The sequence below is a fragment of the Astatotilapia calliptera genome, chromosome 7 (genome assembly GCF_964374335.1).
Source record: "Astatotilapia calliptera chromosome 7, fAstCal68.1, whole genome shotgun sequence".
Taxonomy (NCBI): domain Eukaryota; kingdom Metazoa; phylum Chordata; class Actinopteri; order Cichliformes; family Cichlidae; genus Astatotilapia; species Astatotilapia calliptera.
This window is the reverse complement of record NC_137428.1, coordinates 8,411,576-8,439,531: the sequence shown is the minus strand read 5'-3', so window position 1 is coordinate 8,439,531 and position 27,956 is coordinate 8,411,576. Positions and strand designations below refer to the sequence as shown.

Below are 27,956 nucleotides of genomic sequence, written 5' to 3'. Positions count from 1 at the left end.
CATCAGATATGTATCGGAAAATGACCCAGGTCAGATTTGAAAATATCGGATTTGTGCTGTTCACACTGTCATACCGTGATCGGATATGGGTCGCATAGGGTCAAAAAAGTCGGATTTGATGCGCTTTCGCCTGCAGTGTGAACGTAGCCTAAGTTGTGGGGTTGTTTTGCAGGAGTTGGGCATTCCCATAAACACCTTCCCAGAGGCGTTTAAGCTGTTATAGGTGTAAATAGCAGCTGTTATAGCTACTGTAAACCCTATGCATTAAGAATGGGATGTGAAGGCAGAGGGGTGCATAATTCTGGCAATTTAAATGGGAGTTATTTGGCAATGAAGGAAATGTTGCAGAGTAATGCAAGCAGTATTTTCTGCTGGGAATTGTTAATGCATGTTGTTCATGGGAAATCTATTTGCCTTTCTTAAGTAAGATACATAATACAAGCACAAGTTATACTTCCAAACACTGTGTGGGCCCATTAACCCGCCTGACTGCCTTATTCACAACCATCATTCCAATATAGATTAATGTTTCAAAAATTACCAACAAACAAATGGATAATGTGAGGCTCTGCCCATACTGTTATTGCATATGTGGCTTTGTAGAAAGATCTAGTGGCAACAGGTTGAAACGTCGACAAAATGTGCAATTCTGTTTTCAGAAAAAAGCTCTTAATTATTTTCCTTTTTCACACACTTACACATGATAGTTTTGTCTGTCTGGACACAACTATTTTGGGACTGTTGAAAATTTTAGAAAATCTAAATATTTGCTTCCTTTCCTAGAGTTGGGTTCCCTACTTACTTGTCTCCTACTCTGTAAGTGAAAGCAAAATGGGTTAGCTTAGCAACGAGTGTAGTCAAAGCTCAGAATTATTCCTCACAACATCAATTCCTTTGAATAATGTAGCTTGTGAGGCTACATTATGTGCTTAAAGAATTGTGTCAAGGCAACCAGTTCTCCAGCCACAGTAGTCGTATCCAAATAGATTCAGTGAGCAATTGTTTGCATTTTGGGTTCTATATAGATGTGGCAATATGATCCTCATCTATACAGAATCCAAAATCTTAAATCTCCTGCTTATAATATTCTAAGAAGCTGATAGGAAATAGTTTGTTTCATTTTTGCATGTATTACACTGCCATGAAAAATAACATCTAAGAAATGTTTGGTTGCCTCTCTTTAAGTGGCTATGCAGCTACACTCAAACATTTTAAACAGCCATAATGAAGCTATCCAAAGCTATAAGGCACGCAGAAAAGAAACAAGAGTAAAAGAAGAGTGGCTCAGAAGTCTTTAATGTGCTATGTGACTATGTCAAATACAGTTTGATGAACTGTCCCTTCAGGTCTGTTGATGATCAAACTTTACACAAAAGACAAAAGCAAGCAAAGTTACCAAAAAATGAAACTGTGTTGTTTTCATCGTCACTGTTAGCATTTTGTCTGTTAATCTTCTCAGGGTCCCATATGTTCAGTGCCATGCCCAGCAGGAACATTTGGTGTGAACTGCTCCTCCAGCTGCAACTGTAAGAACAAAGCTAAGTGTTCCCCCATAGATGGATCCTGTTCCTGTAAGCCAGGTTAGTTACTGTTAATATAACCCCTGCATTTGCTACAAGTTACAGCCATTTCTCTATATAGTTCCCCTGGATTGGTTATTAATATCCTTCTGATAAACACTTGATGAGTCAAACGTTTGACTCATCACATCTAAAATATTCCCAGGTCCATAGTGCACTGTTGCTGAGATAAAGCAGTATTTGCTCTGAATGATAACTGAATATAGGAATCCAAGAATTTAAACTAAAGTCAAAGGATTGCAAAAGTTAAATAAGTATTGTCTAAATTCATGAGCACTGCCTGTAGAAGCCTAGAATGAAAATGCGAGGTCAGAGACTTTGCCTTCCTAGTCCAGCAACACCTTTATCTCCTCTGCACACACATTAGAGCCTGCAACACATTTTGTGATGCTCACCTTGCTTCTCTTCACTAACATTTGTTTAACTGATCTTTTTCAATAGTCTCTTTTGTCCCCACAATATAAAAAATAACCTTCATCAATGTCCATAGTTGTGTTTTTATTTCTATGGTACAGTATCATTCTGTGTAGGCTTTCGAGTTTTCTCTCTCCCTCTCTCTTTCAAAACTCGGTCAAATGAAGTAAATATTCTACACTATATTTGAGCACTAGTTGAACTAGTTCAGTTTATCAAATTAATACAAATCTCAGTTCGTGTGTTATATTAATACAGAAATATTTTGATCTTTGTGCTGCACTGAATAAAAATGCTTTCATAAGTTAATCAAAAGTAAGGTTTACATGTGTTCAAATATAAATTACCTTGTCTAATCAGGGTGGCATGGGTTAGACTGCTCCATCAACTGTCCCAGTGGCACCTGGGGTTTGGGATGTGGTTCCGCATGCATTTGTGGGAACGGAGGAGCGTGCAACCCACTGGATGGTCACTGTACCTGTGCTCCGGGCTGGAGAGGAGAGAGATGTGAACTCCACTGTCAGGTGAGTTATAGGATTATATGGAAGCTCCCAAAGTTTTTTGGAAAAGAAAATCATTGTTCTATGTTTTATCACTACTTTCAAAAAAGTGGTATCTTATTAAATTTGTAAATAGAAGTCAAACAACAAAAATACAAATCATTTGAATTTTATATTTGAATAAATATAGTACAAAGACAAAATCTGATATTGAGAAGTTTGAACGTTTTTGAACTGTTTTTGGACCTCAGCTTTTAATAACACTAAACATCTGTATTTTGAAACGGAGCCAAACCACACCTCAGACCATACACCATATTTTTGATTATCTTGATAACCAAATCCCACATGTCATATGAATGAACATGTTTTTACATTTCTTCATGGATTGCCTTGTTTGTTTGTTTTTTCCCCTTAGGATGGTACCTATGGTCTGGATTGTAAAGAACGCTGTGACTGCAATCATGCTGATGGATGTCACCACGCTACTGGTCACTGCCGCTGTTTGGCTGGATGGACGGGTAATACCTAATTACAATGTGCCATGTGTCATAAACTGGCTGTGAAGCAGGCAGCGTAGGACCCAAATGCAGATTCACAGACAGAACTTTAACAAAAACAAACAAACACAGCTTTTATTATAGGATATAAAATACTGTCACGGCGAGTGAGATGAGCCGTGTGGAGATGATAAAGGAGGATCCAATCGCAAGCACTTGTAAAGGTGTGAAGGTGGTTTATTGAACACAAAGTACAAAATAGAAAAACGGCAAACGGGACTGCAGACTGTCTAAACTGAGAACAACTAAACTACAAGACACGAACCAGAGCACGAACATGAAGGAGGATGGGCAGAGGTAAGTGACGATGGACAGCAGGGAGAACACACAGATGAAACATGGTGGATACACAGACGGACCAGCGGCTACTACAACAGAAGACACGACTTAAATTAAGTCTGCATGCTAAGATTGTATTCAAAATGCGGAGGTCTGCATTTAACATAATTATTGGGCTTTAAAACTGACACTCTGTCGGGTCTTTGCCTTCTTTAGGAAGATCCAGTATTATGGCCTCTGTCCAGGATGGGACCATTGTTTTTTACTGTAAGGCGTAATTAAAAGCTTATGATGCCTTACTCTCCCTTTTTTTCTTCTTTTTGTGATCTTCACCAGGGGGGGTTGGCAGGGGGCTTTGCTGCTGATCCTCAATTAGACCTCTAAAAAATAGCAATGGACTCACTTCTCCTTCAGCATCAATAGATGTTTTGGTTTTTTTCATTCACATTCAGGATTGCAGTCTTTGATAGTCAAATTAATGTAAGAATGTACTGCAATGATGGAAACACATCTGTGCGTGTGAACAGGTATCCACTGTGACAGCGTGTGTGCAGAGGGCCACTGGGGTCCAAACTGCTCCCTCCCCTGTAACTGTAAGAATGGAGCATCCTGCTCTCCAGATGAAGGAACCTGTGAGTGTGCTCCAGGATACAGAGGCCCAACCTGTCAGAGAAGTAAGTCCTACATCAACACCACACAATACTGTAAAATCATCACATAGGTTGTGGTGAGCTAAAATGATATATAGGTTTACTTAACCTCACTCTGATTTAATAGTTATTATAGACATCAATAGTCATGATTAATATCAGTGTTGTTAAAAAAAAAAGAAGTCTGGAACAGAAATAAACCTTGTTTTCACATTTGAAAGAAAAAATGAACATCAAAAGCAAAATGTGATATGATTAACCTGCATCTGATGATTTAAACTAGGGGCTTTAAAATATTTTGACATGGTTCAATTAAAATATTTGTACTTATTATCTTAACTCGTTTAATGTTAAAATATATAACAGGAAGGTCCATAAGTATTTGGACAATGACACAAATGATGACACAAGTATTTTAAGTCAAACACGTAACTACAGATTTTCTGTTTTAATGTAAGGAGTTTAACGAAAGTATTACACTAACTGTTCAGGGATTGCAGCTTTTCATATACATAGTCAGATATTTTTACAGGCTCAAAAGTGATCTGAGCATTTAATGACAAGAAGTCCCATGGCCAAGTGAGGCCTGTTGGCTTATTATTCCATGAGAAGTTGAAAGATGTGGAGCTGAGAGGTGTCAATGCAAATAAAGTCAACATAAGGTGGAAAACCAAATTTTATCAGAAACACCAAAAACTTTAGGAGCGATCAAATGAATTAACTTTAGTTAATAAAAGCTAAAGCGTGAATGTCTGCCAGGCTTCACAACACCCACTCGAGGAGGTAGGGTATCATTGTCAAAGTCTATAATCAAGAAATATCCTCACACAGTTAAATACAGAAGGCAAACAACTGATATACAATCACTTACTTTACTTTACTTTATTGATTTATATAGCACTCTTCACTGGCTATAATCAAGAGTGGGAAGGCTTGGGTACTGTCCCAGAAAGTAGAGTCAACAAAGTCAGAGAACAGCAACTCTTGAGTAAGGTGTGTTTTCTTATGCTTGAATGATTAATGTCAAATGATTAAATGGCCTAATAGCATCACTCAGCAAATGGTCAGGTGCAAGGCCTGAACTAAAAATGGGTGGAAAAGAATCAATCTTCAAAAAAGACATTTAAAAGACCTTCAAAAAGCGTGGAGAAGATAACTTCTCTGGCTCCTTTTAACTAAAATATAAATACATTTAAGGCGGCTCAAGAGTTTTGCACAGTACTGTAAAATCCACTAGGATGGTGGACAGAGGAATAAAATTACCACAAAAAATATCCCCTCACTGTCCACAAATATATGATCCAACAATTTTATAAATTGCATGTTGTGTTTGCTCTGTTTTGCTCGCAGTCTGCTCGCCAGGTTATTTTGGTCACCACTGCAGTCAGACCTGTCCACAATGTGTCCATAGTAATGGACCATGTCACCACATAACAGGACAGTGTGAATGTCTGCCAGGCTTCAAGGGAGCACTGTGTAATGAGGGTGAGTGACAGGCCACATACTGTTGCTTCCAAGAAACAAATGCTGGTCACGTAATTCAACTAGTGTAGGTAAAGGGTTAGTGGTCAAGCTTCCTGTTAATGTTAATCTTTGATGTAATATTCTGAGTAAAGTATGACACATGTTAACACATGTCTATACAGTGTGTCCCAGCGGTCGTTTTGGGAAGAAGTGTGCCCAGAGCTGCAGCTGCACAAACAATGGAACCTGTCATCCTATCGATGGCTCCTGTCAGTGTTATCCAGGATGGATTGGCAGTGACTGCTCTCAATGTGGGTTTACTCTGGAAATAATTATATATTGCAATTTATATATGCTTGATAATGTTACCGCCCTGTATTATTCTTCGTTATGAAAAAATTATTGTGCTGTGAAAGGTTCTTTAGAAAAGATTATTTAGCCATCAACTGGTTCTAGCACTAACATTTGATTATCACATTTTGTAGCTTGTCCAACTGGTCACTGGGGACCCAACTGCATCCACACATGTAACTGCCACAATGGAGCATACTGCAGCGCTTATGATGGAGAATGCAAGTGCAGCCCAGGATGGACTGGCCTCTACTGCACACAGCGTCAGTCAAATTGCAAACACACATACACATAAACACACACCCAAGTTATGTCATTTAGTCCAAATTGTAAATGGTTAAGAGAAAGACAAATTTTTGTTCTGCCATTGTCGAGCATTGCCATGCTCAAACTGAAAAAACAAACGATAAGAAACAATCCAAGGGCCCAAACCTTTCTTGGCAGTTTTTACTTTTTATAGTATTTCTATATATTAATTTCACTTTCTTTCTTTTGTTTTTTTACTTTAAGAAAATAGTTTAAGTTTGTAGTGCAGTAAAAATCTGATAAGGGTGGCATGACAGATGTTTAGACAAACATTATGTAGGAGTAAGTAAAAAGTATTGATTTGTAAATAACTGGACATGGAAAAGTTGTTATACATGTATATAAATATAACTTGTTATATAATATTATAGTACAATTTTTCTAACTAACTTGCACCTCATTCTCTTTCTCTTAGCAATACTTTCTTTAAAGATTTAACACATTTTGTTGTCAACTTGAAAGAAAGGTTATGTATAGGATGTGTACTGTAAAAATGAGATCGGAGGTCAAATGGGACAGGATATTTGATGCAAACTCTAATGTGATATGTCGAATCCCCATATACCAGTATCATTTCCTAAATGTTTCCAATACAAAAAAAGGTAGTTCAATAAGGAGAGATAATTTGGAAGAAATGAACATAATTCGTTGCAATAGAAAAATTAATGCATTTGGCAATTAGATACGATGACTCATCATGGCAGAACAGAATCCCAGTGACAACAGGATTTAGGACAGGACCCCTTGGACTTAAGGAGCTTTGATGGTGCTCTGAGTGACTCGGGTGGGGTGGAAATTTGAGGATGCTGGCTGCATGAATGAGAGCATGAGAGGGAGAATGACAGGGCACTGAGATTTAAACCATACAAAGTGGAAGCTAATACGCATAAGCTTCATTAAAATTTTAAGCATAGTTTAAAAGATAAAAGACATTTTAGAATTTTTATGAAACTTGCGTTTATTTGACTTTAAAGAGGAGTGACCTTAATAAGAAGTGGGCTACCGGAACAAGAAGGCAAGGGATGAGAATAAGGAGCTGTTGGAATGCTTCTATGCAAAGAATTCCAGCAAAAGGTGGTTACATGAATAGGATGTGGGACCTATGGCTTCTTTGTCACCCAACTTCTAGATTAAGAGCGAATCAACTAATAGCTCAGTGTTCCAACATCCAGAAGAAGCAACTGCTACAACTAGAGATGAGAAATGAGGTACAACACAAATGCTTTGGCAAGGGTTGGCCAGGACCTCAGGCCATGGGGGAGATATCATCATCTCTCTGAGATTGGGTACCAAACCCGATGAACAACTGGTCCATTGAAGGCTTTGAGTTTGAAAGAAGCTGAGCTGAAAGAGAAGACCATGGCTAAGCTTGAAACCTGGACCCTCCGTGGCCGATTACCAAGCCTTGACTACCCACTTGGAACGGTATACCAGAGAGATAGTAGCCAGGAGAAAAAGCCAGCTGTTCTCCACTAAATAATTCAATCTGTACTGTCAGTGGCAAAGGAATGATATGAGAAATGCACCACCAAGACTGGAGACGGAGCAATACTGGAATAGCATATGGAAGAAAGATGCTCAGTGGCTGGTGTAGCTAAGAGCAGAACTGAGGGGATTGCACTACATGAACAGTTAAACATTACAGTGGCAGGCATACAAGAAAGATTGTAAAGTATGAAGAGTTTGACAGCCCTGACATGATTCGCACCTACTGGCCAAAACTAACTGGAATCCATGAGTTTCTGACAGCACAATGGAAAAAGCTGCTAAGTGATGAGATGCACCCAGACTGGCTAACTTAAGGCCAGACAGTCCTAATCCCCAGAGGGGACCAGTCACATCTAAATACGATGGGACTGTTAGAAGCCACTGTCATCAAGACAAGTAGGGTCCTTACTGCGAGGGACCAAGCAGCCAAGGCATAGAGGACACAGAAAAAAATGTCTTCAAAAAGGGTTTTCTTTATTTTAACTCTCAAAAAGACAAAATTCCAAAACATAATTAGCAGGCCCATAAAAGAGGTCAACGAAATATAACTCTACACAAAGTAATTTCCAGAAACTTAAACAAACAAAGTGGACACAACTTAACCCACAAACTGACCTAATTACAAAGACACATGAGGGTAGCTTTTAAAGTGGTTTGGCCAAACCATTTACACACAGTAGGGGGGAAACAAAAATACACACTAATATTAACTAAGCACAGAATAACATAAGTAAACCTAAAACACCCCTGTTCCTGATAAGCACATGGTTGGTCCTGCTGAGCAGGCATTTTGTTCTCAGAATCCTGAGTCAAGACAGGAAACAGCCACAGCCTGAAACCAGGTAATTCAAAGAAAGAGAAACATAATTAAACAGAAAACATTTTTAGAAAAACCCCACAATGCTATTATGCGCGCGCCTCATAATATCAGTGTTAGGTTTAAATAAAATGATTAATGAATTATATTAATGAAGAAAACTGCAAACCAAACTAATAAAGTGAACAAATGGACTGATTTACCCATGTGTGGCTGATGCCATTACACTTACCATGAATAGGGGCTTTCATCCCAAATCCAGCACCCTGAGTGACCTTAGTGTTAAAGGTCCAAGTCTGATCCTATGAGTATTACCCAGTACACGTGCCCATGAGTACCCTGCTTATCTCTGGGGAAGTATTGTCTCTGAGTAACCTTGCAGGTCAAGGGAAATTTCTCAACCTCACCTGTTAACAGCAGAGTCTATATTCCTCATATATAGGCATATAGTCCGTGCTATTGGTAACTGACTGGGTTAAGATGGAAGCACTTTTTCCATTAGTACCTACTCCAATCGACTCGACGCAGCTCGAGGCAATACAGCTCGGCTTGACTTTATTTCTATTACAATCGAGTGCCATCTTATGTGTGTGGTGTCCTTATAGCAACACGTCCTGTGAGGTCATTTGTATGCAACACAAATGCTACAAAATAGGTGGATGTCGAGGCGATGTTTGTACCAGCTGCTGGGTCGATGGCTTTTTGTCAGACTCCGGAAACATGGTGTTGTTTTTGTGAGAACATTTTCCACGTTGGCGGGTTTCAAAAATTGCGGTTTTGGTTTTTGTGAAGAAGACGCTTTCATGACTCATTGAGTGACACAACTTTCAATTCAGTTTCATTTATGCAGCTCCAAATCACAACAACTGTTGTCTCAAGGCACTTTATATTGTAAGGTAGACCCTATAATAATATATACAGAGAAAAACCCAACAATCATATGGTCAAAGGAGCTTGCAAAGAAAAGCGTCTGGACTTCTTTAAGTTACTTGAAGACGTTTCACCTCTCATCCGAGAAGCTTCTTCAGTTCTAAGGTCAAATGGTGGAGAGTCCCAGATATAAACCTAGTGGGAGTATCCCCCCACAGAGGGACAAAAGGACCCCCTGATGATCCTCTAATCGCCTGAGCCAAGGTGTGGCCTGTCGCCTGAGCCACACCTTGGCTCAGGCGACTGATTGTGACCCACACCCACTTTCACACTTTAGCTCTTGTGATTAGGAAGAGGATCAACAGAGGGTCCATGACCCTCTTGGGGACACTCGCATAGGGCTTAAAATCTGGGACTCTCCACCATTTGACCTTAGAACTGAAGAAGCTTCTCGGATGAGAGGTGAAACGTCTTCAAGTAACTTAAAGAAGTCCAGACACTTTTCTTTGCAAGCTCCTTTGACTACGATGACCTGGATGACTGAGAACCTTCACAGACCCAACAATCATATGATTCCCCTATGACCATAAGACTGACTAGCCAATTGATGACATGCATTCTGTTGATGTCATACTTTTGGATCGCTTTGGATAGCTAGCTTGTCGTTCTTGTATTGACATTTGTGTCCCAGTGGCAGGCGGGTCACATGTTGGCCATAACACAAATGACTAGGTAGCATTAGCAATTTATAGCCAACAGAATTTGATTGGAGTGAAAATATAAGATTAGGTGGGCCCCATGTGATTTCTTTTGGATTTTAAGGGGGGTGCAGCACTCTTCTCTTTGGGAATGGCTGATCCAGATGATACTGGTATAATCTTGGATAAATTTGTCAAAGGTACTTTTTTAATTTAAAAAACTGCATATTTTAAAAGTACAGAATATAATGACGATAACTTCTTTGCAGGCTGTCCGTTGGGTTTCTTTGGGAAGGACTGCTCTCAGACTTGTCAATGTAGGAATGGAGCCGACTGTGACCACATTTCTGGACAGTGCACATGTCGAACTGGTTTCATGGGGAAATACTGTGATCAAAGTAGGTTACAAGATATTGCTGCCTGTTTTGTTTGCTTTTTTGTGTTATGGTTGTTTTTTTTAATCATATTAAGTTTCAGTTTTTCTTTTTGTTTTTGTTTTTGTTTTACTTTAATCTTGTCTTATTTTTCAAGTTTTTAAAGAAAAGTTGGACGCTGCACTATCCTGTCCTTTGGTGCCACACTTGTGGCACCTTTAGTCAGTCACCTTTGTATAAATACCTCCTGCCTTATATCCCCCATTTTCCAGATTCTCTTTGTTCAACTCACTTGGCAGGTTTTAATTTTTTCTTTGAGCATTCCTGATTATCGATATATCGATATATTGCAAAAAGTATTTGCTCGTTTGCCTTCACGTGCATATGAACTTGAGTGACATCTCATTCTCTCATCCATAGGGTTTAATATGCTGTTGAACCACCTTTTACAGCTCTAATAGCTTCAACTTTTCTGGGAAGGCTTTCTACAAGGTTTAAGGTTTATGGGAATTCTTCCACAAGCGCATTGATGAGACCAGACACTCATACTGGACAAGAAGGTCTAGCTTTGCTTTAATTCATCCCTTTCTGTTCTTTTGGGTTGAGGTCAGGACTCCGTTGTAGAAGATCTTGACTAACCTGCACAGAGCTTGGCCTGGCTCGCAGTCTCTGCTCTAAATGATCCCTTTCTATCAGTTCTAACGAGCTAAGGTCAGGACTTGCTCACCCATGTCTTTATGGGCCTTACATGTGCACTGGTATGCAGTCATCTTGTAACAGGAAGGGGCAATCCCCAAACTGCTCCCACAGAGTTGGGAGAATGAGATTGTCCAAAATGTCTTAGAGTTTCTTTCGCTGGAGCCAGTCCCAATTCCTAAAAAGCAACCCCACACAATAAATTGCCCATAGGTGTGAATGGTTGTCTGTCTATGTGTTAGCCTCGCGACAGACTGGTGACCTGTCCAGGGTCTCAGAATCAGAATCAGAATCAGAATGGGTTTATTGCCAGATGTTGAGGTTTACAACATTAGGAATTTGCTGCGGTGCTTCAGTGCAAACAATAAGAATTAAAGTGCTATGTAGAAAGAAAGATATGTGCATGAGATATACATGAGATATATACATGAGAATAAGAATTAAGAGTGCTACGTACGTAGAAAGATATATACATGAGTGCAGGTGGTGATCAGTGCCAGACATGAAATGATGCAGTGACACAGCGTAGGGTCATGTGTTAGTGGCGGGGACAGTCAAGTGGTTATTGTTCATGTGTCCGACAGCAGAGGGGAAGAAACTGTTCTTGTGGCGAGAGGTTCTGGTGCGAATGGACCGGAGCCTCCTGCCTGAGGGGAGCAGGTCAAACAGACTGTGTCCAGGGTGAGAAGGGTCAGCTGAGATCCGGGCTGCACGCCGCAGTGTCCTGGAGGTGTACAGGTCCTGCAGAGATGGGAGTCTGCAGCCAATCACCTTCTCAGCAGAGCGCACAACACGCTGCAGTCTCTGTTTGTCCCTGATAGTGGCTCCAGCGTACCACACGGTGATGGAGGAGGTGAGGATGGACTCGATGATTGCAGTGTAGAATTGCATCATCGTCCGTGTTGGCAGGTTGAATTTCTTCAGCTGCCTCAGGAAGTACATCCTCTGCTGGGCTTTCTTGATGACGGAGGTGATGGTGGGCTCCCACTTCAGGTCCTGGGTGATGGTGGTACCCAGGAAGCGGAATGAGTCCACAGAGGTGATGGGGGTGTCAGTCAGGATGATGGGGGGGAGTGGGGCTGTGTGCTTCCTGAAGTCCACAATAATCTCCACTGTCTTCTGGGCATTCAGCACCAGGTTGTTGTGGCTGCACCAGGACATCAGACGTTCAACCTCCCTCCTGTAGGCAGACTCATCCCCGTCAGAGATGAGCCCAATGACGGTGGTGTCATCTGCGAACTTGATTAGCTTGACAGACTGGTGGGTGGAGGTGCAGCAGTTGGTGTACAGGGAGAAGAGCAGAGGAGAAAGAACACAGCCCTGAGGGGAGCCGGTGCTGATGGTCCGAGAGTCCGAGACATTCTTTCCCAGCCTCACGTGCTGCTTCCTGTCCGTCAGGAAGTCAGTGATCCACCGGCAGATGGGATCAGGCACATTCATCTGGGAAAGCTTGCCTCGGAGATGGTCTGGAAGGATGGTGTTGAAGGCAGAGCTGAAGTCCACAAACAGGATCCTGGCGTAGGTTCCTAGGGAGTCCAGATGCTGCAGGATGAAGTGTAGGGCCATGTTGATGGCGTCATCTACAGACCTGTTGGCTCTATATGCAAACTGCAGGGGGTCCAGGAGGGGGGCCGTGAGGGTCTTGAGATGGGAGAGAACTAGGCGCTCAAATGACTTCATGACCACAGATGTCAGAGCCACGGGTCTGTAGTCATTTAGTCCAGTGATCCTAGGTTTCTTGGGGACAGGGATTATGGTGGAGGACTTGAAGCAGGCAGGCACGTGACATGCCTGCAGTGAGGAGTTGAAAATGCCAGAAAACACTGGGGCCAGCTCGTTTGCACAGTGTCTGAGGGTGGCAGGAGACACACCGTCTGGGCCGGGAGCTTTCCGAGCATTCAGACTCCTAAACTGCTTCCTCACATCTGCTTCATGAATATGAAGAGTTGTGGTGGGAGGAGGTGGTGTGAAATCCTCTTTTGTGTGGGGTGAGGAGGGGGGTGTTGTAGGTGAACAGTTTGAAGGTGGTGATGGCTCTATGGAGGGGGGAGAGGTGGGGGAATGAGTGTCCAAAGTGTCTCTATTGTTGGGGCCGTTGGAGGTGTGAAGGCTGCCTGATGGCTCGTCAAAACGGCAGTAAAAGTCGTTGAGGGTGTTGGCCAAGAGCAAGTCGTCAGTGGAGTGGGGGGTTTTAGGCTTGTAGTTTGTAATATTCCTAAAACCTTTCCACACAGAGGCCGAGTCATTCTCTGAGATCTGCTGCTGCATCTTCTCAGAGTGCTGATGTTTGGCAATGTCCACTTCTTTAGTGAACCTGTACTTGGCCTCTCTGTAGCAGTCCCTGTCTCCACTTCTGAACGCCTTACTCTTTTCCAGCCACAGCTTTTTGAGTTTAGGAGTAAACCAGGGTTTGTCATTGTTATAACTCACCCTGGTGCGTGATGGCACAATGCTGTCCTCACAGAAGTGGATATAGGAGGTGACAGTGTCCGTAAACTCGTCCAAGCTGTTAGAAGCAGCCTTCATTGTGTCCCAGTCTGTAGACTCCAAACACGTGCGAAGCTCCTCCACAGCCTCGTTGCTCCAGTTTTTTAGTCCTCACGACAGGTTTGGAGAGCTTCAGCCTCTGTCTGTACGCGGGGATTAGGTGGATCATGACGTGATCAGAAAGTCCGAGTGAAGCGCGGGGCACCGCGCGATAGGCCCCACTGATCGTGCTGTAGCAGTGGTCTAATGTCCTCTCCTCTCTGGTCGGGCATTTAATATACTGCTTGTATTTCGGAAGCTCATGGCTCAGATTGGCTTTGTTAAAGTCCCCAAGAGCAATGATGAGAGAGTCCGGGTATGTCCGCTCCGTGTGGAGAATCTGCTCTGCGAGTGCGCACTGAGCTGCTCGCGCATCCGCGTCTGGCGGGATGTAAACAGCGGCCAGGATGAATGAAGCAAACTCCCGCGGAGAATAAAACGGTTTGCAGTGAATAAAAAGATATTCCAGAGAGGGAGAGCAGTGCTGAGCAATCACTGTTACATCTGTGCACCAGCCACTATTGATGTAGAAGCAGACACCTCCACCTTTGGTTTTACCGGAGAGAGCGGCCTGCCGGTCCGCGCGCAGCAGATGAAAGCCCTCCAGCTTGAGCGCGCAGTCCGGGATGTCCTCACTGAGCCACGACTCCGTAAAGCATAAGACACAGGAGGAGGCAAAGTCTCTGTTCATGCTTCTCATCAGGGCCAGCTCGTCTATCTTATTCCAGAGTGAGCGTACATTAGAAAGGAAGATCCCAGGAAGGGCCGTTCTCAGTCCGCGTTTCCTCAAACGCACGAGTACGCCGGCTCGCTTCCCTCTCTTTCGACGTCTCACTTTCCTGATCAGAGTCAGCAGTAAATCTGCCGCAGATGCGACAAATATTGGAAATAAATCCACAGGCGTTGTAGTCCTGCAGTTAAGGAGCTCTACCCTGTCTACCCTGCCTCTCGCCCTAAGACAGCTGGGATAGGCTCCGGCGACCCCGCGACATTGAAAAAGGATAAACGAATGGATGGATAAATTCAGTTATTTTGATGGGTGGGCAAATGTTTTGGCAGTATAGTGTACATTGGACACTAGGTTTTTTTTGGATCTTGCCCTTTTGCCTCCCTGCCTTGGTAGATTTTAAGGTCCATGTCTGTTGTTAGTTTTGACAAGCCACAAATGCAGTTCTGCAGCTTCTTTCCTACCATCATTGATGGTCCATTATTTGCAATACTTATACTGATTTAGAACGTGGCTAAAGTCAAACCAATCCTAAATAGCACTACATCCAGATGAACAGAATTAACCTTTTTCTTTTCTTTTTCTGTTTTCCAGAGTGTCCTCCTGGTTTATATGGTTATGGTTGCCATCAGGTCTGTGACTGTCTAAATAATTCCACTTGTGATCACATGACTGGTTCGTGTTACTGCAATTCAGGTTGGAAGGGAGCTCGATGTGACCAAGGTGAGAATGTACTTCAGTAAGAATGGAATCAAACGTTGTTTAATGACACAAACTACAGACCTAATTCACAAAAACAAAAAAGTTGTGATGCTGTGTAAAATGTAAATATAAACAGAATGCAACCATGTGCAAATCAGTAATGAGCTTACCACTCAAAGACTTAGATGGAGTTTTACTTTTTCTGAAGTCCTTAACATTAGCCTTGTCTGTCCTAATAGGAATAGGCCATATTGATGTGCTATCCTAGACCTAAAAACAAAATGAAGACTTTGGAGTGGCCTAGTCAAGGTCCTGACCTGAATCCAACTGAGATGCTATAACATGACCTTAAAAAGATGGTTCAAGGTCAAACACCCTCCAATGTGGCTTAATTACAACAATTCTGCAAAGATGAGTGAGTCAAAATTCCTCCACAGCACTATAACGATAAGGCTCATTTTCATTTATCGCAAATGCCTGATTGCAGTTTTTGCTGCTAAGGGTGCCGCAAGCAGCTATTAGGTTTAGGAGGCAATCACTTTTTCACACAGGGCCATGTAGCTCTGGATTTTTTCCCCCTTAATAATAAAAATCTTCATTTAGAAACTGCATTTTGCATTTACTTGTGTTATCTTTGTTTAATATTTACATTTTATCCCAAACATTTAAGTGTTCAAACATACAAAAAAAATAGGAAATCAGGAAGAGGGCAAACACTTTTTCACTCATCAATAATTCAGTAGTTTTTTTTTTCAGCTAGATTTCAATTTGTTTGTGTAAATAGTGAGTCTTCGTCACTCAAGTTAGTCAAATAGTTCCACAGGGTTCTGTGCTGGAACCAATTCTGTTTATATTATACATGTTTTGCTTAGGCAATATTATTAAAAAAATACTGCACATATTTTCATTGCAAATTATTGCTTTTTGTTTTACTTTACATTTTACACAGCATCCCACCTTCTCTGGGATTGAGGTTATAGAGGTTTAATTTAATCAAATTTACTGATTTCTCTAATCACTCTCCATTAGAAAAACTAACTCATTTAAACTTAACAGACTCAAAAACATCTAACTCTTATTCTACATTCCCTCCCCCTCCTGTGTGCAGCTGGTGTGATTGTGGTGGGCAGCCTCAACACTTTGACTAGTGCAGCGATGCATGTAGACTCTTACCAGATTGGAGCCATTGCAGGAATCATTATCCTTGTGCTGCTTGTGCTCTTCCTTCTGCTCCTCTTCATTATCTTCAGGAAAAAGCAGAAGGGCAAAGAGCCCACCATGCCATCTGTGACTTACACTCCTGCTGTGAGTGTTGCTGCTGATTACAATATAACAGGTACATTTACATATTTACTTGTTTTAAACTGCAACTAGGTCTCATTGTGCTGTACCAGCATTATTTCTTCTAATATTTATACTGTTTTCCTTGTTTGTTTTATTGATTTTAAATGGTTAACCTCACTACAAATTTACAGTTCTAAACCTTATATTGCTAAGCTTATATTGTTAAATACCAGAGGTGTAAAATTCCTTTCATAGCAAGGGAAGGAACACTGGTTATGCGAAGCTCAAATAGCAGGAGTTGACTTTCCTCGTGGTCTTAATCATTTTGGGAAGGTTTTTCTTGCTACGTGGTAAAGGAATTACATTTTCACAATGCACTCTAACTCTTCATCATCACACATGTTGGACATGGTGACAAGCAATAACATTTTAGCTGTTAAAAATATAAATGAGGTTTGTTTGTTTTGTTTTGTTTGTTTTTTTATCACTGAAGAGTTGAAGCACCTCGTACATCTCAGGGTTATGAGATAACCCCGACATCAGAACTATATTCCAATGAGAGCCTTCCAGAGGCAATTGCTTCTCCTTTCCTAAACCCTGTACTTTAATGCAGGATTTTGGCTTATCGGGGTGTAACTTCAAGGTTAACCTTGGGGTTTCTGTACTATGAAGATGGGTCACTTCTTCAAGGGGTAATTTAGGTTGTAATTTATACTGTGAAGCTAAACTGCTGCAGTGCAGGTTAGATTTGCGACACATATTAGGTTAGGTATAAAATCACTTCCTACTGACCAGTTAATTCCCCACAAAACAGCACCACCATTCCTGAAAGATCCCTAGACCTCTGCAGGTAGAGAAAGAGACCTAAAAAATGTTAGTATCATCTTAATGTTTCAGTTTAAAATAGGATGTGTGCCAAGTTTTCATTTACAACATATTTTGAACACAGTGAAGACAGGACAGGAAAGCAGGAGCAGAGAGAGACAAGGGGGAAGACATGCGACAAAGGGCCAGACTTGAACCCGGGCCGGCCGTTCTCAGCTGTATAGCATGTGGTCGCCCGCTCAGCGCACTGAGCTAAACCAACACCCTCTTTCACAGCATAATTTAAGCACATTGGAGATTCTCTGCTGGGGGAATGCCTTTTATATGTGCAGATTATTAAGAAGATACAAATAAATAATAATGAAGCCAAAAACCAAATAGAGAATATTTATCAATAAACAAGAAATCAAAGTCCAAGAGTTAAGAACCCTGGGGTAAAACCAAGGACTGCGACATGATTTACTTTGCTCCTCAATTAGACAGCTAACAGGTCGAAGTTAAGTAAGCTGTCTAAGTGAGCTACATGTTCACTGAGTACTTCAAAAGGGTCTTTCCACTCCTTCCTTTCCGGAGTCCAAGTCATTCCGCTGAGTTTAAGCCACTGACCCACTGGCCCAACAGTGTCCTGAAAACTTGTTTTTACTGGCATGATCATCTCCAGTGACACTCTCCCTCCTCCCACACACACAGGCAAAACTGTTTCAATTACCTCTGTTTTTGAATCTGCTGTAACTGTTACAGTTGATTAGAGTCAGTGTTCTTCTTTTCTTCAAACTTTCTGTCTACAATGTGGGCTATAAGCACAAGCAACCTGTAATTATCATTACTGGTGATTTATTGTTGAGATCTCTTGTGCTATCAGCCTTGGTTATACTTTATCCACAAGTATGAGGTGGATATCCATGGCCCTGTATTTTTCCCGGATAGTAGACTTTAAAATATGATCACAATCAAAATGTTTAATTAATCCCAGAAGAAATTATGTAATAAGTAAGAGACAAAGAAAAGTATGGAGAAAGAAAAACAGGAGCAACTGAAACCGGCTTGCATGCCAGCTTACGCATGCGCATTCACTTGTGTACAACAGGAATCTCTCCAGCTGTCTGTATCTGTGTCCACAGAGTATTATCAAGGCTTAACTATCTCCATGGTGGCAAAGTGGGAGATATGATTGAAGTTCTGCCATTATTCTACTCAGACACTAATTTTTCCAGTTGGTACCAATGACGTCATGGATGAACAGTCCCTTCACTCCATGACTAACCAGAGTTTTTGGCAGTAGCAGTCCTGGAGCCTGAAGAAGAACATGTGTTTTTCTGTCTCTACCCCTATACTTTTAAAAGCTCTGAACATTTCCTTATGGTCTGCATGAATTGCTAAAAAAAAAAAATTGGTAGAATGTGTAGTATTGTTATAGTATTTCATTCCTCCTTGAACTTTAACTGGAAAAATTATTTTTGATATTCATCAAAAGTCAAAACTATTTACACACCAGATTTAAAAGAAGCCATTCACAGGTCTTGGTCCTGAAGTTCTCTTTCTACCCACAGCACTACAATCCACATTCATCCATTTACTCTATACACTTTAAATACTTTATTACTTATATAAATGTTTTCTAAACTATATCCATTTATTTTAATATCATGCACATACGCAGCTCAAGAATATTTCAAGTGAAGTTGATGCACCTGAACATAATCCAGTTTTTCATCGCTAAAGGTCTTCAGTACTTTTTAAATTAACCTCCTAGGACCGGGCGTCCACATATGTGGACATCACATTTTGGGTCGTATAGACCAAAATAATAAAGTCTGCTCTACAAGGGCCTGATGTCCACTTACGAGGACATTATACTGCCACTATTCTATTGAAATTTAAAACAAATGTTCTCATATGTGAATCACAGTTTTCTCAGAAGCAAAAAATTTTTTTTTGAAAAAATCAGGTAATTCTTTGTTCTTACATTCATCAGGTCCCAATCAGCCCAAATAGCAAAGAGAAATTAAAAATGCATACTATGAAAGAGTTCGGGTCTTAGGAGGTTAAATTTACTGCGATTATGAAAAAAATAAATTTGTCTTCTTGATTCTTGTGGAAATGAAGCTTTCACATTTTGTAATGTGAGATGTATTCTATGAATAAGTGTGAATGCATGGTAAATGCAAATAAACAACTGACGATGGGACAGATGTCTCCTATATTTGAGTGAAGCTTAACCAAAGACATGACTGTTTTATAGACTGCCCCAGAAAGCAATGACATGAAGAAATTATATACATACATGACATACTTTGTTTCTAACAGTTCCTGTAAATTTTCAGGTGGTTATCCAGCAACATGTGAGCCCCATCTAAGCAATTATTTCTCCAACCCTAGTTACCATACTCTGACCCAGTGCATCAGCCCCCAGCGTGGTCCAAATGGAAAGGTAGAGATTTAAATCCTCTAAGACAGAGGGACAAGGAGATTGCAGAGTACAATTTCTGTTGACTGTCTGTAAACGAACATACTAAGAGCTATTTTTGTGCCATTTTTAGGCAAAGAACAACCAGGTTTTTGTAAACGTTAAAAATATGGATCAGAGAAAATGTGCTCTTCTTGTTGATCATACTGGCACACTACATGCAGAGTGGAAACACGAGGACTGCTTAAATCAACTGGGTGAGTTGTGGACTGCAAATATTATAATCAGCTGTTGTGTGTGTGTGTGTGTGTGTGTGTGTGTGTGTGTGTGTGTGTGTGTGTGTGTGTGTGTGTGTGTGTGTGTGTGTGTGTGTGTGTGTGTGCGCTCATTATCAAGAAAACAAAAAATTAACATTGCATGATTTCCTACTCCACATAACTGTATTGTGACAGACACGAACAACCTAGGGTAGGCTAAATTATTACATTCACTTTGAATGAGGCTGCTGTACATAGAGGATCCAGGTTGTGTGATGTGCATTTTTGACCTACAGTGAGTAGATTCTTGCTTGTATAGTTCTGGGTGATCACTTACATATTATCTGTGTACTAAGCAGGTATAAGGTAAGAAAACATGTTAATTTCTTTCATGTTGCTCGCTTTAGACATAAGATGATAGAATTATATTATAATTTGTAATAAGTTTTACCAGTTTAGGATGACTGTGGAAAAATATTGTGGTCTTCCACGTGTGTAATATGATGTTTCTTTAAGTTAAGGTGTTAATTGGTGCACCATCAGTGACTAACATACAATATCTGGTTAATGCCACCAGGTGAGGCTATATTAACAGAGAAGTCTGAGCTAATATGTCAATTTTATGAGTTTGTTTTGTGTAGATGCTTATTTGAGTTGGACAGTTGGTCAGTGTTATATGATCAATATTTTTCTTGATCTAATATTCAACATTTGTGAAAATAATTTAGATCTTGCGTGGTGCTTTCACTCATTGTCTTTCTAAAGTCCAAAGACACAACTATTGTGAGAATTCTAAGTTAACAGCGGGTGTGAATGTGCATAACATTGGTAGGATAAGCCCCAGCTGCTCTGTAACCATGAATCAGATAGGAACTGAATCGATGTAACACAAACACTGTCACCTTACAGTCACTAGTCCACATACCTAGTGCTTGTGGGTGGAGTTATGTAATAAGACTTTATTAGCATAGTGTTTGTATTGACATTAAAACTGGTAAAAAAAAAATAGAATACTTTAGCTCTACTTCAGCCCCAGCTCTTAATATTATAAACGATTTTTGCCTAATCTATTTAATAAAATCTCTCACATTATTTTTACTTTTACTGTTCAGTTATTGATCTACTGATTTAGACTTTTTGGTTTCAGGAGCCTGTGGAGGTGATAGAAGTTACATGGAGAAATCTTTAAGAGGCAAGTCCTATACATAACTATGAACTGTCATTTTTAATGTTGATATTCAGTTGTCACTGGATCCTTTGTCTGTGCTGTGCAGATCTGATGAAGGGCACACCCTATCATGCCAGCTCCTGTTCACTCAGCAGCTCTGAAAACCCATATGCCACAATAAAGGATCCTCCCATGCTGATAACCAAAAACACAGAATGTGGCTATGTGGAAATGAAATCACCAGCTAGGCGGGATTCACCATATGCTGAGATTAGCAGCAGAAGCCCAACCAATAACCAGAATGTCTATGAAATTGGTGAGGACTGAACTCTGTTTGTTATCGCTGTCTACTTTCTTTCTGCGACATTAACTGCATAACTGCTATGCAGAACTAGGGATGGAGAATATGACGTAATCTTCAGAGTATAGTATTTATATTACTCTATTTTTCTACTGCACTATGTTAACATTTTAACATTTTAACTCTTGAAGTGAATTGTAGATGTAGATTGCAGATTCATCAGCTATCAGTTCATACAATGTGCAATAAAAAAAACATGATAAATTGATTTATATCATGCTAATGAACATTTTAAAAACCCATTCAGAGTGAAAATAGCAGAACTATGCCCTTGCAGGTAGAACAAAATTGCTGGTTGTACAGTAATTGCACTGGATTGTTTCACATTTGGTGACTGACTGCAGCAACTGGTCACCTGTAGTTTGACAACACAATACCCTCAACCCTCGACTCCACAGTCTTGACATTACATTTTTCAGCAATGCAGTAATATAATGCATTACTATACTTAATTCAGTAATCACTTTACAGCATAATTGGAACTGTAAAGCTTCTTCAGTTATCTGTGCACCAGGCAGGTAAAATAAATAATAAATTTTCATTTATTTATTTTTTCTGTTTGTTTGTTTTGGGGGGGGGGGGGGGGGGGTTGTTTTTTTTGTTTTTTGCTACGATCGGCTTATTTTTGCTAATAACAATAAAGTAATACAAATTGCTAATACAAAGCTAGCCAAGAACCCAGAGTGATGATAAAGCCGGGGAAACCCAGCCCAGTTGCCAGACCCTAAATTTTGACAGGCAGTTATGAGCAGTCAGATTTGTAGCCTCCATTTCTAGCTGTTCATGTTTCTACAGTAGAATAAGCATAGCAAACCTGGCACATGGAAAACGTGGCAAACAGCAGAGTCACTTATATGATGGCAACCAGCTGTGAGTGGCCACAAACCTGGTCACACTCTTTGAAGCAAGTTGGTCACAGCACTGTCTTGTCCCAGTTTCCAACCACTATTTTACTTAGTGTAGCTGTGCCATTAAGCACATTCTAACTATCATGTATGAACTTATCAAGGGTAAGGAAACTTTAGCATGCAAACATAAAAAACATCTTTTATGTGCTGTGAGTGTCTCGTGGCGATTTTGACGTCACATCATGTGTCACATGGGCTGGTCATGAACCTCTTGATTTTTGTAGCATGGCTCTAGTCTCACCATACTACGCATACATACACTATAAAAACAAATGCTTTGATTTGTATTAAGTTTTTCAAAATACTTTCAAGGCTGACATTTTCATTTACACTGTGTCAAGAGCCTGTGGAGGTAAGAAATACGTGAATATTGTCCCAAAAAATAGAAGAACTGAATAGACAAATTGCCACAGTTCCTCTCTGATTTAGACTTTCTCACTGTTTCTGACATTTTATTTCTATTTGTATAAATGTTCAATCAAATAAAAATAGAGGTACATGATTAAAAGTAAGCATCTTAAAATAGTGTTCTGGTTCTTTATATCAACAGTTTTGTACCTTATACTATGCCAACTGATATCTCTTTGATTACAGATTCAACGGTAAGCACCATCCAGTCCACAAGAAATGGCAGTGGCCTTGTGAAGTTCGGGCAGGATCCATATGATTTACCAAGAAACAGCCACATCCCCTGCCACTACGATATCCTGCCATCCAGAGAGAGTCCTTCCTCAGAGCTCAAGAAGCTGGACAGTGAATAATCACACAGAAACTCTGAACCAAGATTAGGCCTTACAACAAGGCTGTAGCTTCAGCACTGTGTCTTCTACAAACTGGCACACTATGTACCCATAAAATGCTAGTCCTTATGTGTTATTTTACAATATTATTATAACTATGGATTATGACTACAAGTCGGATATATACAATTGTGGTCAAAAGTTTCACTCGTCATTGTAATTATGGTCTTTTTATTATTTCTTTGAGCTGTCCTCTTTCAAGGGTAAAATTATCATACAGCATAAATCTTTAATGACTTTAAAAACAAGACGTTGGTTCAAAAGTTTGTATTTATTTGGGTTTTTCTCAGATTCACACAAGGTCAAAATTATGCATACAGGATCAAATATATAAACCTCCTTACCAAGTAACACCGTGACCATTTAAATTGGTTGGTTTCCTGGTACAGAACTGACCTTTATGTGTAGTCCACTGTTTGCAATAGGGTTGAGTTTTAGGCTTTGAAAAGATCATTCCAGAAGCTTTGATGGAGTTTTGAAGAGATTTTCTTTGGAATCATTGTCTTGCTGAAACAGGCTTTCCGTCTGCATTTTTGGGAAACCACCAGTTGGAGAAAGTGGTATAGTGTGGGTGGGTTGTTGTTGACTTCAACAGGTTACGTGACATAGTTGGGTGGTAAGATACCTTCCTTAGTGGCCAAACTGCCAGGAATCAATGAATCAGTGAGTTCCTAAAGGCCCTGGGTATCGTAGGGTTGTCCTGGTTGACTTGCCTCTTCAATGTTGCATCGAGATCTGGGGTGGACTGACAGACCCTGGTGGCGGCCCCCATGTTTAGAAGGGAGACCGGAGAGTGTGCTCAAACTACAGGGGTTCAGGCCCACTAGGAAGATCTATGCCAGGGTACTGGAGAGGAGTGTCTATTAACTAAATCTTGGATGCAGGAGGAAAAGTGAGGTTTTTGTCCTTGTCATGGAATGCTGAACCAGGAGTTTGCCTAACTATTTTACATGTGTTTTGGACTTGGAGAAAGCATTTCACAGTATCCCTCAGAATGTTCTGTGGCAGGTGCTTTGGGAGTATGGGGTATACAAGGGGAGGGGAGAAGCTGGTCTGGGAACGCCTCAGTGTTCTCCTGGGTTGGCTGAAGGAGTCGGCTGAGAAGACGGGGGCATCCTTGCTTGGGCTGCTACCTCCACAACCCTAGATAGCACTAGATAAGCGGTGATGAAAATACACTTCACTGTGGATAGTGACACTAATATTCCAGCTGTTTCCAGTTCATGGCAGGTTTGTGTTTGGTGGCTCTTGAGTTCTTCATGAACATTCTAACCAATTTCATTTCCTCTGAGGGTGACAGCTTGGGTCTTTGGTGGTTACACATCAAAATGATTTGAATTTACCTATTTTTGTTTGAAGCAATAATCTTGAAAGTTATTTAGAAATGACGCCAAAGATCTTTCCAACTTGTGTAAATCTACATTTCTCCTCCTTAGATTTTCACCACATTTATTGGTTTTCCATTTGTCTCAGTATTTTATTGCCCAATGAGTACAAATCCTTTTTGTGCTATCAAAGAGAAACTATCTGTTGTAGGCAATTATGACGACCAACAAGAATTTAATTGGCCTTTGACTTGCCAATTAAAAAAAGCATTGTAGAACCTTCAGCACCACTTTTGTAGTTTGTATGGTACCTGCATGCGTGTATGCATGCCAGACAATGGGGAGGCATGCTCCTAATGAGACAGCAGATGGTGTCCTCCTCCTGCAACTTGGTAGCACTGAAAGGACTGACACATATTGTCCAAAAGGTTTTATAATGGACGTACGTCAAGCAAGCATGGGGGCTAGTCACTGGTATCAATTCCTCCATCCTCCACGCCTGCATACTCCACCAAAATGCAACAGTGCAGGGTTGGACAATTGATCCCATGATTTCACCTTAATACCCAATGGCAGTCATGGTACTGTTGCCTAGCCTGCAGAGGTCTGCGCATCCCTCCACGGAAATGACTCCTTAAGACAGTCAGTGACACCCCCCCCCAAATTGGTGATGTTAAACAGTGCTACAAGTTGCAGCATAATGTTCACATCTACTCAGGGTGAACCTGCTCTCATCTGTTGGAGTTGGTCTACCTGTACAAACTCTGTAGGGTTCAAATATCACCTCGTGCGACCAGTAATGACACTAACCCCAGCCAAATGCAAAACTAGTGAAAAAACAGTCAAAAGTTGAAAAGGGGAAAAAAGATCTGACCTCCACCTGTAAAACCATTCCTGTTTTGAGGTTTCAATGTTGTCTTTCTAGTGCACCTGAAACTGATTAACAACTCCCTCTGCTACTTGAGTAACTGGATCAATATGCCATAAGTGTAAATGATGTGATGCTATATTCTCAAGTGTTCCTTTATTTTTTTTTTTAGCATTGCATTTCACCCTATATTGGAGGTTGGTTTTCAGGCTTTTTTGCAGCTGTCGCTGTAACATAGGCCTTCCCATAACTTTCAAAATCTGATGTTCACAATCCCAAACAATTCCAGGGTACGCTGCTGAAAAATGTGAGCACTTTGTTTCAAGCTTACTGAAGTAGCTGAGCTGTAGCTCAGGAGGTAGAGCAGGTCACCTGCTGATCGGACGGTTAGTGGTTCGATCCTGGCTCCTCCAGTCCGTCGGAGTATGAATGTGTCTGAATGTGGTTAGGAAGCAGTATAAGTATAGAAGAAGGTGATTGTAGCATGTTGTATAGAGTGCTTTGAGTTCTCTGGGAGAGTAGAAAAGCACTCTATAAGAATCAGTCCATTTACCATTGCATATGACATGGGATACCCATCAATTCTTTTGTTTTATTGCAATAGAATTGTATATGGGTTATTTGATTGAGTTTAAGCAACTTTCTGAAAGGTTACATGATTGTTTTTAGAAGATGAAATGTTGAAGATTATAGCAGCTGAAAATGTATTTGATGTTTTTATATAGAAAACTGGTTCTTGTAGAGAACCTGCTCCAGTAGTCCAATTCATTAGAATTGTTAGTCTGCCTGCCCATCGATCTCACTTACCGGTTCCAGTTGCACTTGCACTACACTCAGCTGATTTCAGTTTGTGTGTCAGACAAGGAAAATAGCAGCACAATCTACAGCATGGATGTGGACATTTATTTTTATTGCACAAAAGGACGAGAGTGTGATGGTAAACTTTAAACTATATCAAGACAAAAACAACCACAGTATGCTGCTAACACAACTTCAGCCTGCACAAAAAGACCTGCACGGACAGCATGCTAATGCTAAGCTAGCCAAGAACCAAGAGTAAAAACTGAGTGAATGCCGGCCCAGCACCAAGACCCTTAACATCAACAGTAACATACAAATGAGCAGTCAGGTTGCAGTCTCCATTTCTACCTGTTCATGTTTGAATCACTCTGGTCATTACTTTAAAGTCTCTTCCTGCCGGTTTTCACCTTTGCTTTGTATTCATACCTAAATACTAAGAGAAAGATCATATGTTTGTCCTCATTAGAACATGTATTTGTGTTGCTGTGTTGAGTTGTAGTAGCAGGTTTATCTTGTTAAATGGTAATTATGAGAGAGTGTGTTTCAGCTATTTTACAGAGAAAGTAATGTAATGAGTGGTACAATGAATTACTCTCTCCTGGGAGTAATTAAGTAACATACAGCATTTTTTTTTAAAGTGTGAAAAATGTTCTGTGTAATATGTGTAATAATTACTTTTTGTAAAACTGAGCTGGGAAAGGCTCCAGCGAGAATAAGCGGAAGAGAGTGGATGGATCCCAAAACTGATCACAAAAAGAGCAGAAATATCTCCAACATGCACAAACATTTGCAACATGCACACACTGTGTGGTCAATAGAGCACATGTAAGATGTGATATATTTTTATATGCTAGCGATGGTGGTGACTCTCAAAGCAGAGCCGATGAAAACATATTGATAAGTTTTGAACTTATTGAACTGATAAGGAATTGAATCGATAAGTGTTATCGATAATGAAACAGGGATCACTAAATTCTCAGCATTCCTATCCCTAGTAATCCTAGCAAATGCAGTCAGTGTTGTATCAGTACACAAGTAAACCAAAGTGCCATTTAAAAAACATTTTGTTTTTCTGTTTGCTTTTTTGTTTGTTATTTTTTGTACATAACACATGACGTTTTGAGATTCTCATTCTAACAGTGTTTTGAATACTATGATTTTCAGTAATTTACCACTAATTATAGGATATTTTCTTTATGGTGATTAAATACAGCATGTAGGAAAAGGTGATTGCATTGCATTTAATTTCAAATTGTAATGATTCATTTGTGATTATTCTACTTCATAAATACCATCAGTTATACATATGCATGCATAGCAGTCGCTTTCATTACTCTGTGGCCCCTGTTGTTATTTACAACTTTTCTGAGCTAGATACATGGCTATTCTAGCTGTTATACACAGTTTTATTTTAAAAAGTAACTTGTTACCCACCCTGCTGCTTCAGGGTCCATGTTCAATGGGATGTTTTCGCTTGCTTTTAGCATGTGCAAGGCTGGACTGGGACAAAAAATCGGCCCGGGCATTTTGACTACCAGGATAAAGATTGAAAATGTGACGTCATTCAGGGGTAAAACCGCAAAGGATTCTGGGAACTTGTGGCAAGAGGTACTAGCGCACGCAGGCTTTCAATTGAACTCAGTTACACAGCGATAAAAAGAAACACAAAAAATGGCAAGAAGCTGTTGTATTATTAACTGCAATAGCCGGTCGCATGACAGCCACGATAAGCCGGTAAAGAGATCGTTTTTTTTTTTTTTATCGGATTACGTTGTTGAAGAGAAATTTTTTAAGCCATGTTTCCGAAGTAAGAGCCGACGGATGGTCTGGATATACCAAATATAACGTCTCAGAACACTCCAGCTCACAGGTTAGTCTGCTCCAAGCATTCCCACAAAGGTCAGAGTTTTGTAGTAGTTAATACGTCATTTTTCATAACATAATTGATGA

At 40.4% G+C, this 27,956-nt stretch overlaps 1 protein-coding gene across 1 annotated transcript in view; it reads left to right on the top strand.

Annotated features, from left to right (window-relative positions):
* Nucleotides 1-27,231, top strand: part of megf10 (multiple EGF-like-domains 10) — a 59,523-nt gene extending 32,292 nt beyond the window's left edge. Inside the window, exons 11-25 of the mRNA XM_026172746.2 lie at nucleotides 1,460-1,580; nucleotides 2,355-2,518; nucleotides 2,913-3,015; nucleotides 3,861-4,007; nucleotides 5,334-5,468; nucleotides 5,630-5,758; nucleotides 5,933-6,061; nucleotides 10,247-10,375; nucleotides 14,895-15,023; nucleotides 16,111-16,338; nucleotides 19,436-19,542; nucleotides 19,652-19,775; nucleotides 20,923-20,967; nucleotides 21,050-21,259; nucleotides 22,807-27,231. Coding sequence (XP_026028531.2) covers nucleotides 1,460-1,580; nucleotides 2,355-2,518; nucleotides 2,913-3,015; nucleotides 3,861-4,007; nucleotides 5,334-5,468; nucleotides 5,630-5,758; nucleotides 5,933-6,061; nucleotides 10,247-10,375; nucleotides 14,895-15,023; nucleotides 16,111-16,338; nucleotides 19,436-19,542; nucleotides 19,652-19,775; nucleotides 20,923-20,967; nucleotides 21,050-21,259; nucleotides 22,807-22,973 — 2,067 coding nt within the window. The 3' untranslated portion in view covers nucleotides 22,974-27,231. The remainder of the gene's footprint in view (nucleotides 1-1,459; nucleotides 1,581-2,354; nucleotides 2,519-2,912; nucleotides 3,016-3,860; nucleotides 4,008-5,333; nucleotides 5,469-5,629; nucleotides 5,759-5,932; nucleotides 6,062-10,246; nucleotides 10,376-14,894; nucleotides 15,024-16,110; nucleotides 16,339-19,435; nucleotides 19,543-19,651; nucleotides 19,776-20,922; nucleotides 20,968-21,049; nucleotides 21,260-22,806) is intronic.
* Nucleotides 27,232-27,956: the final 725 nt, after the last annotated feature.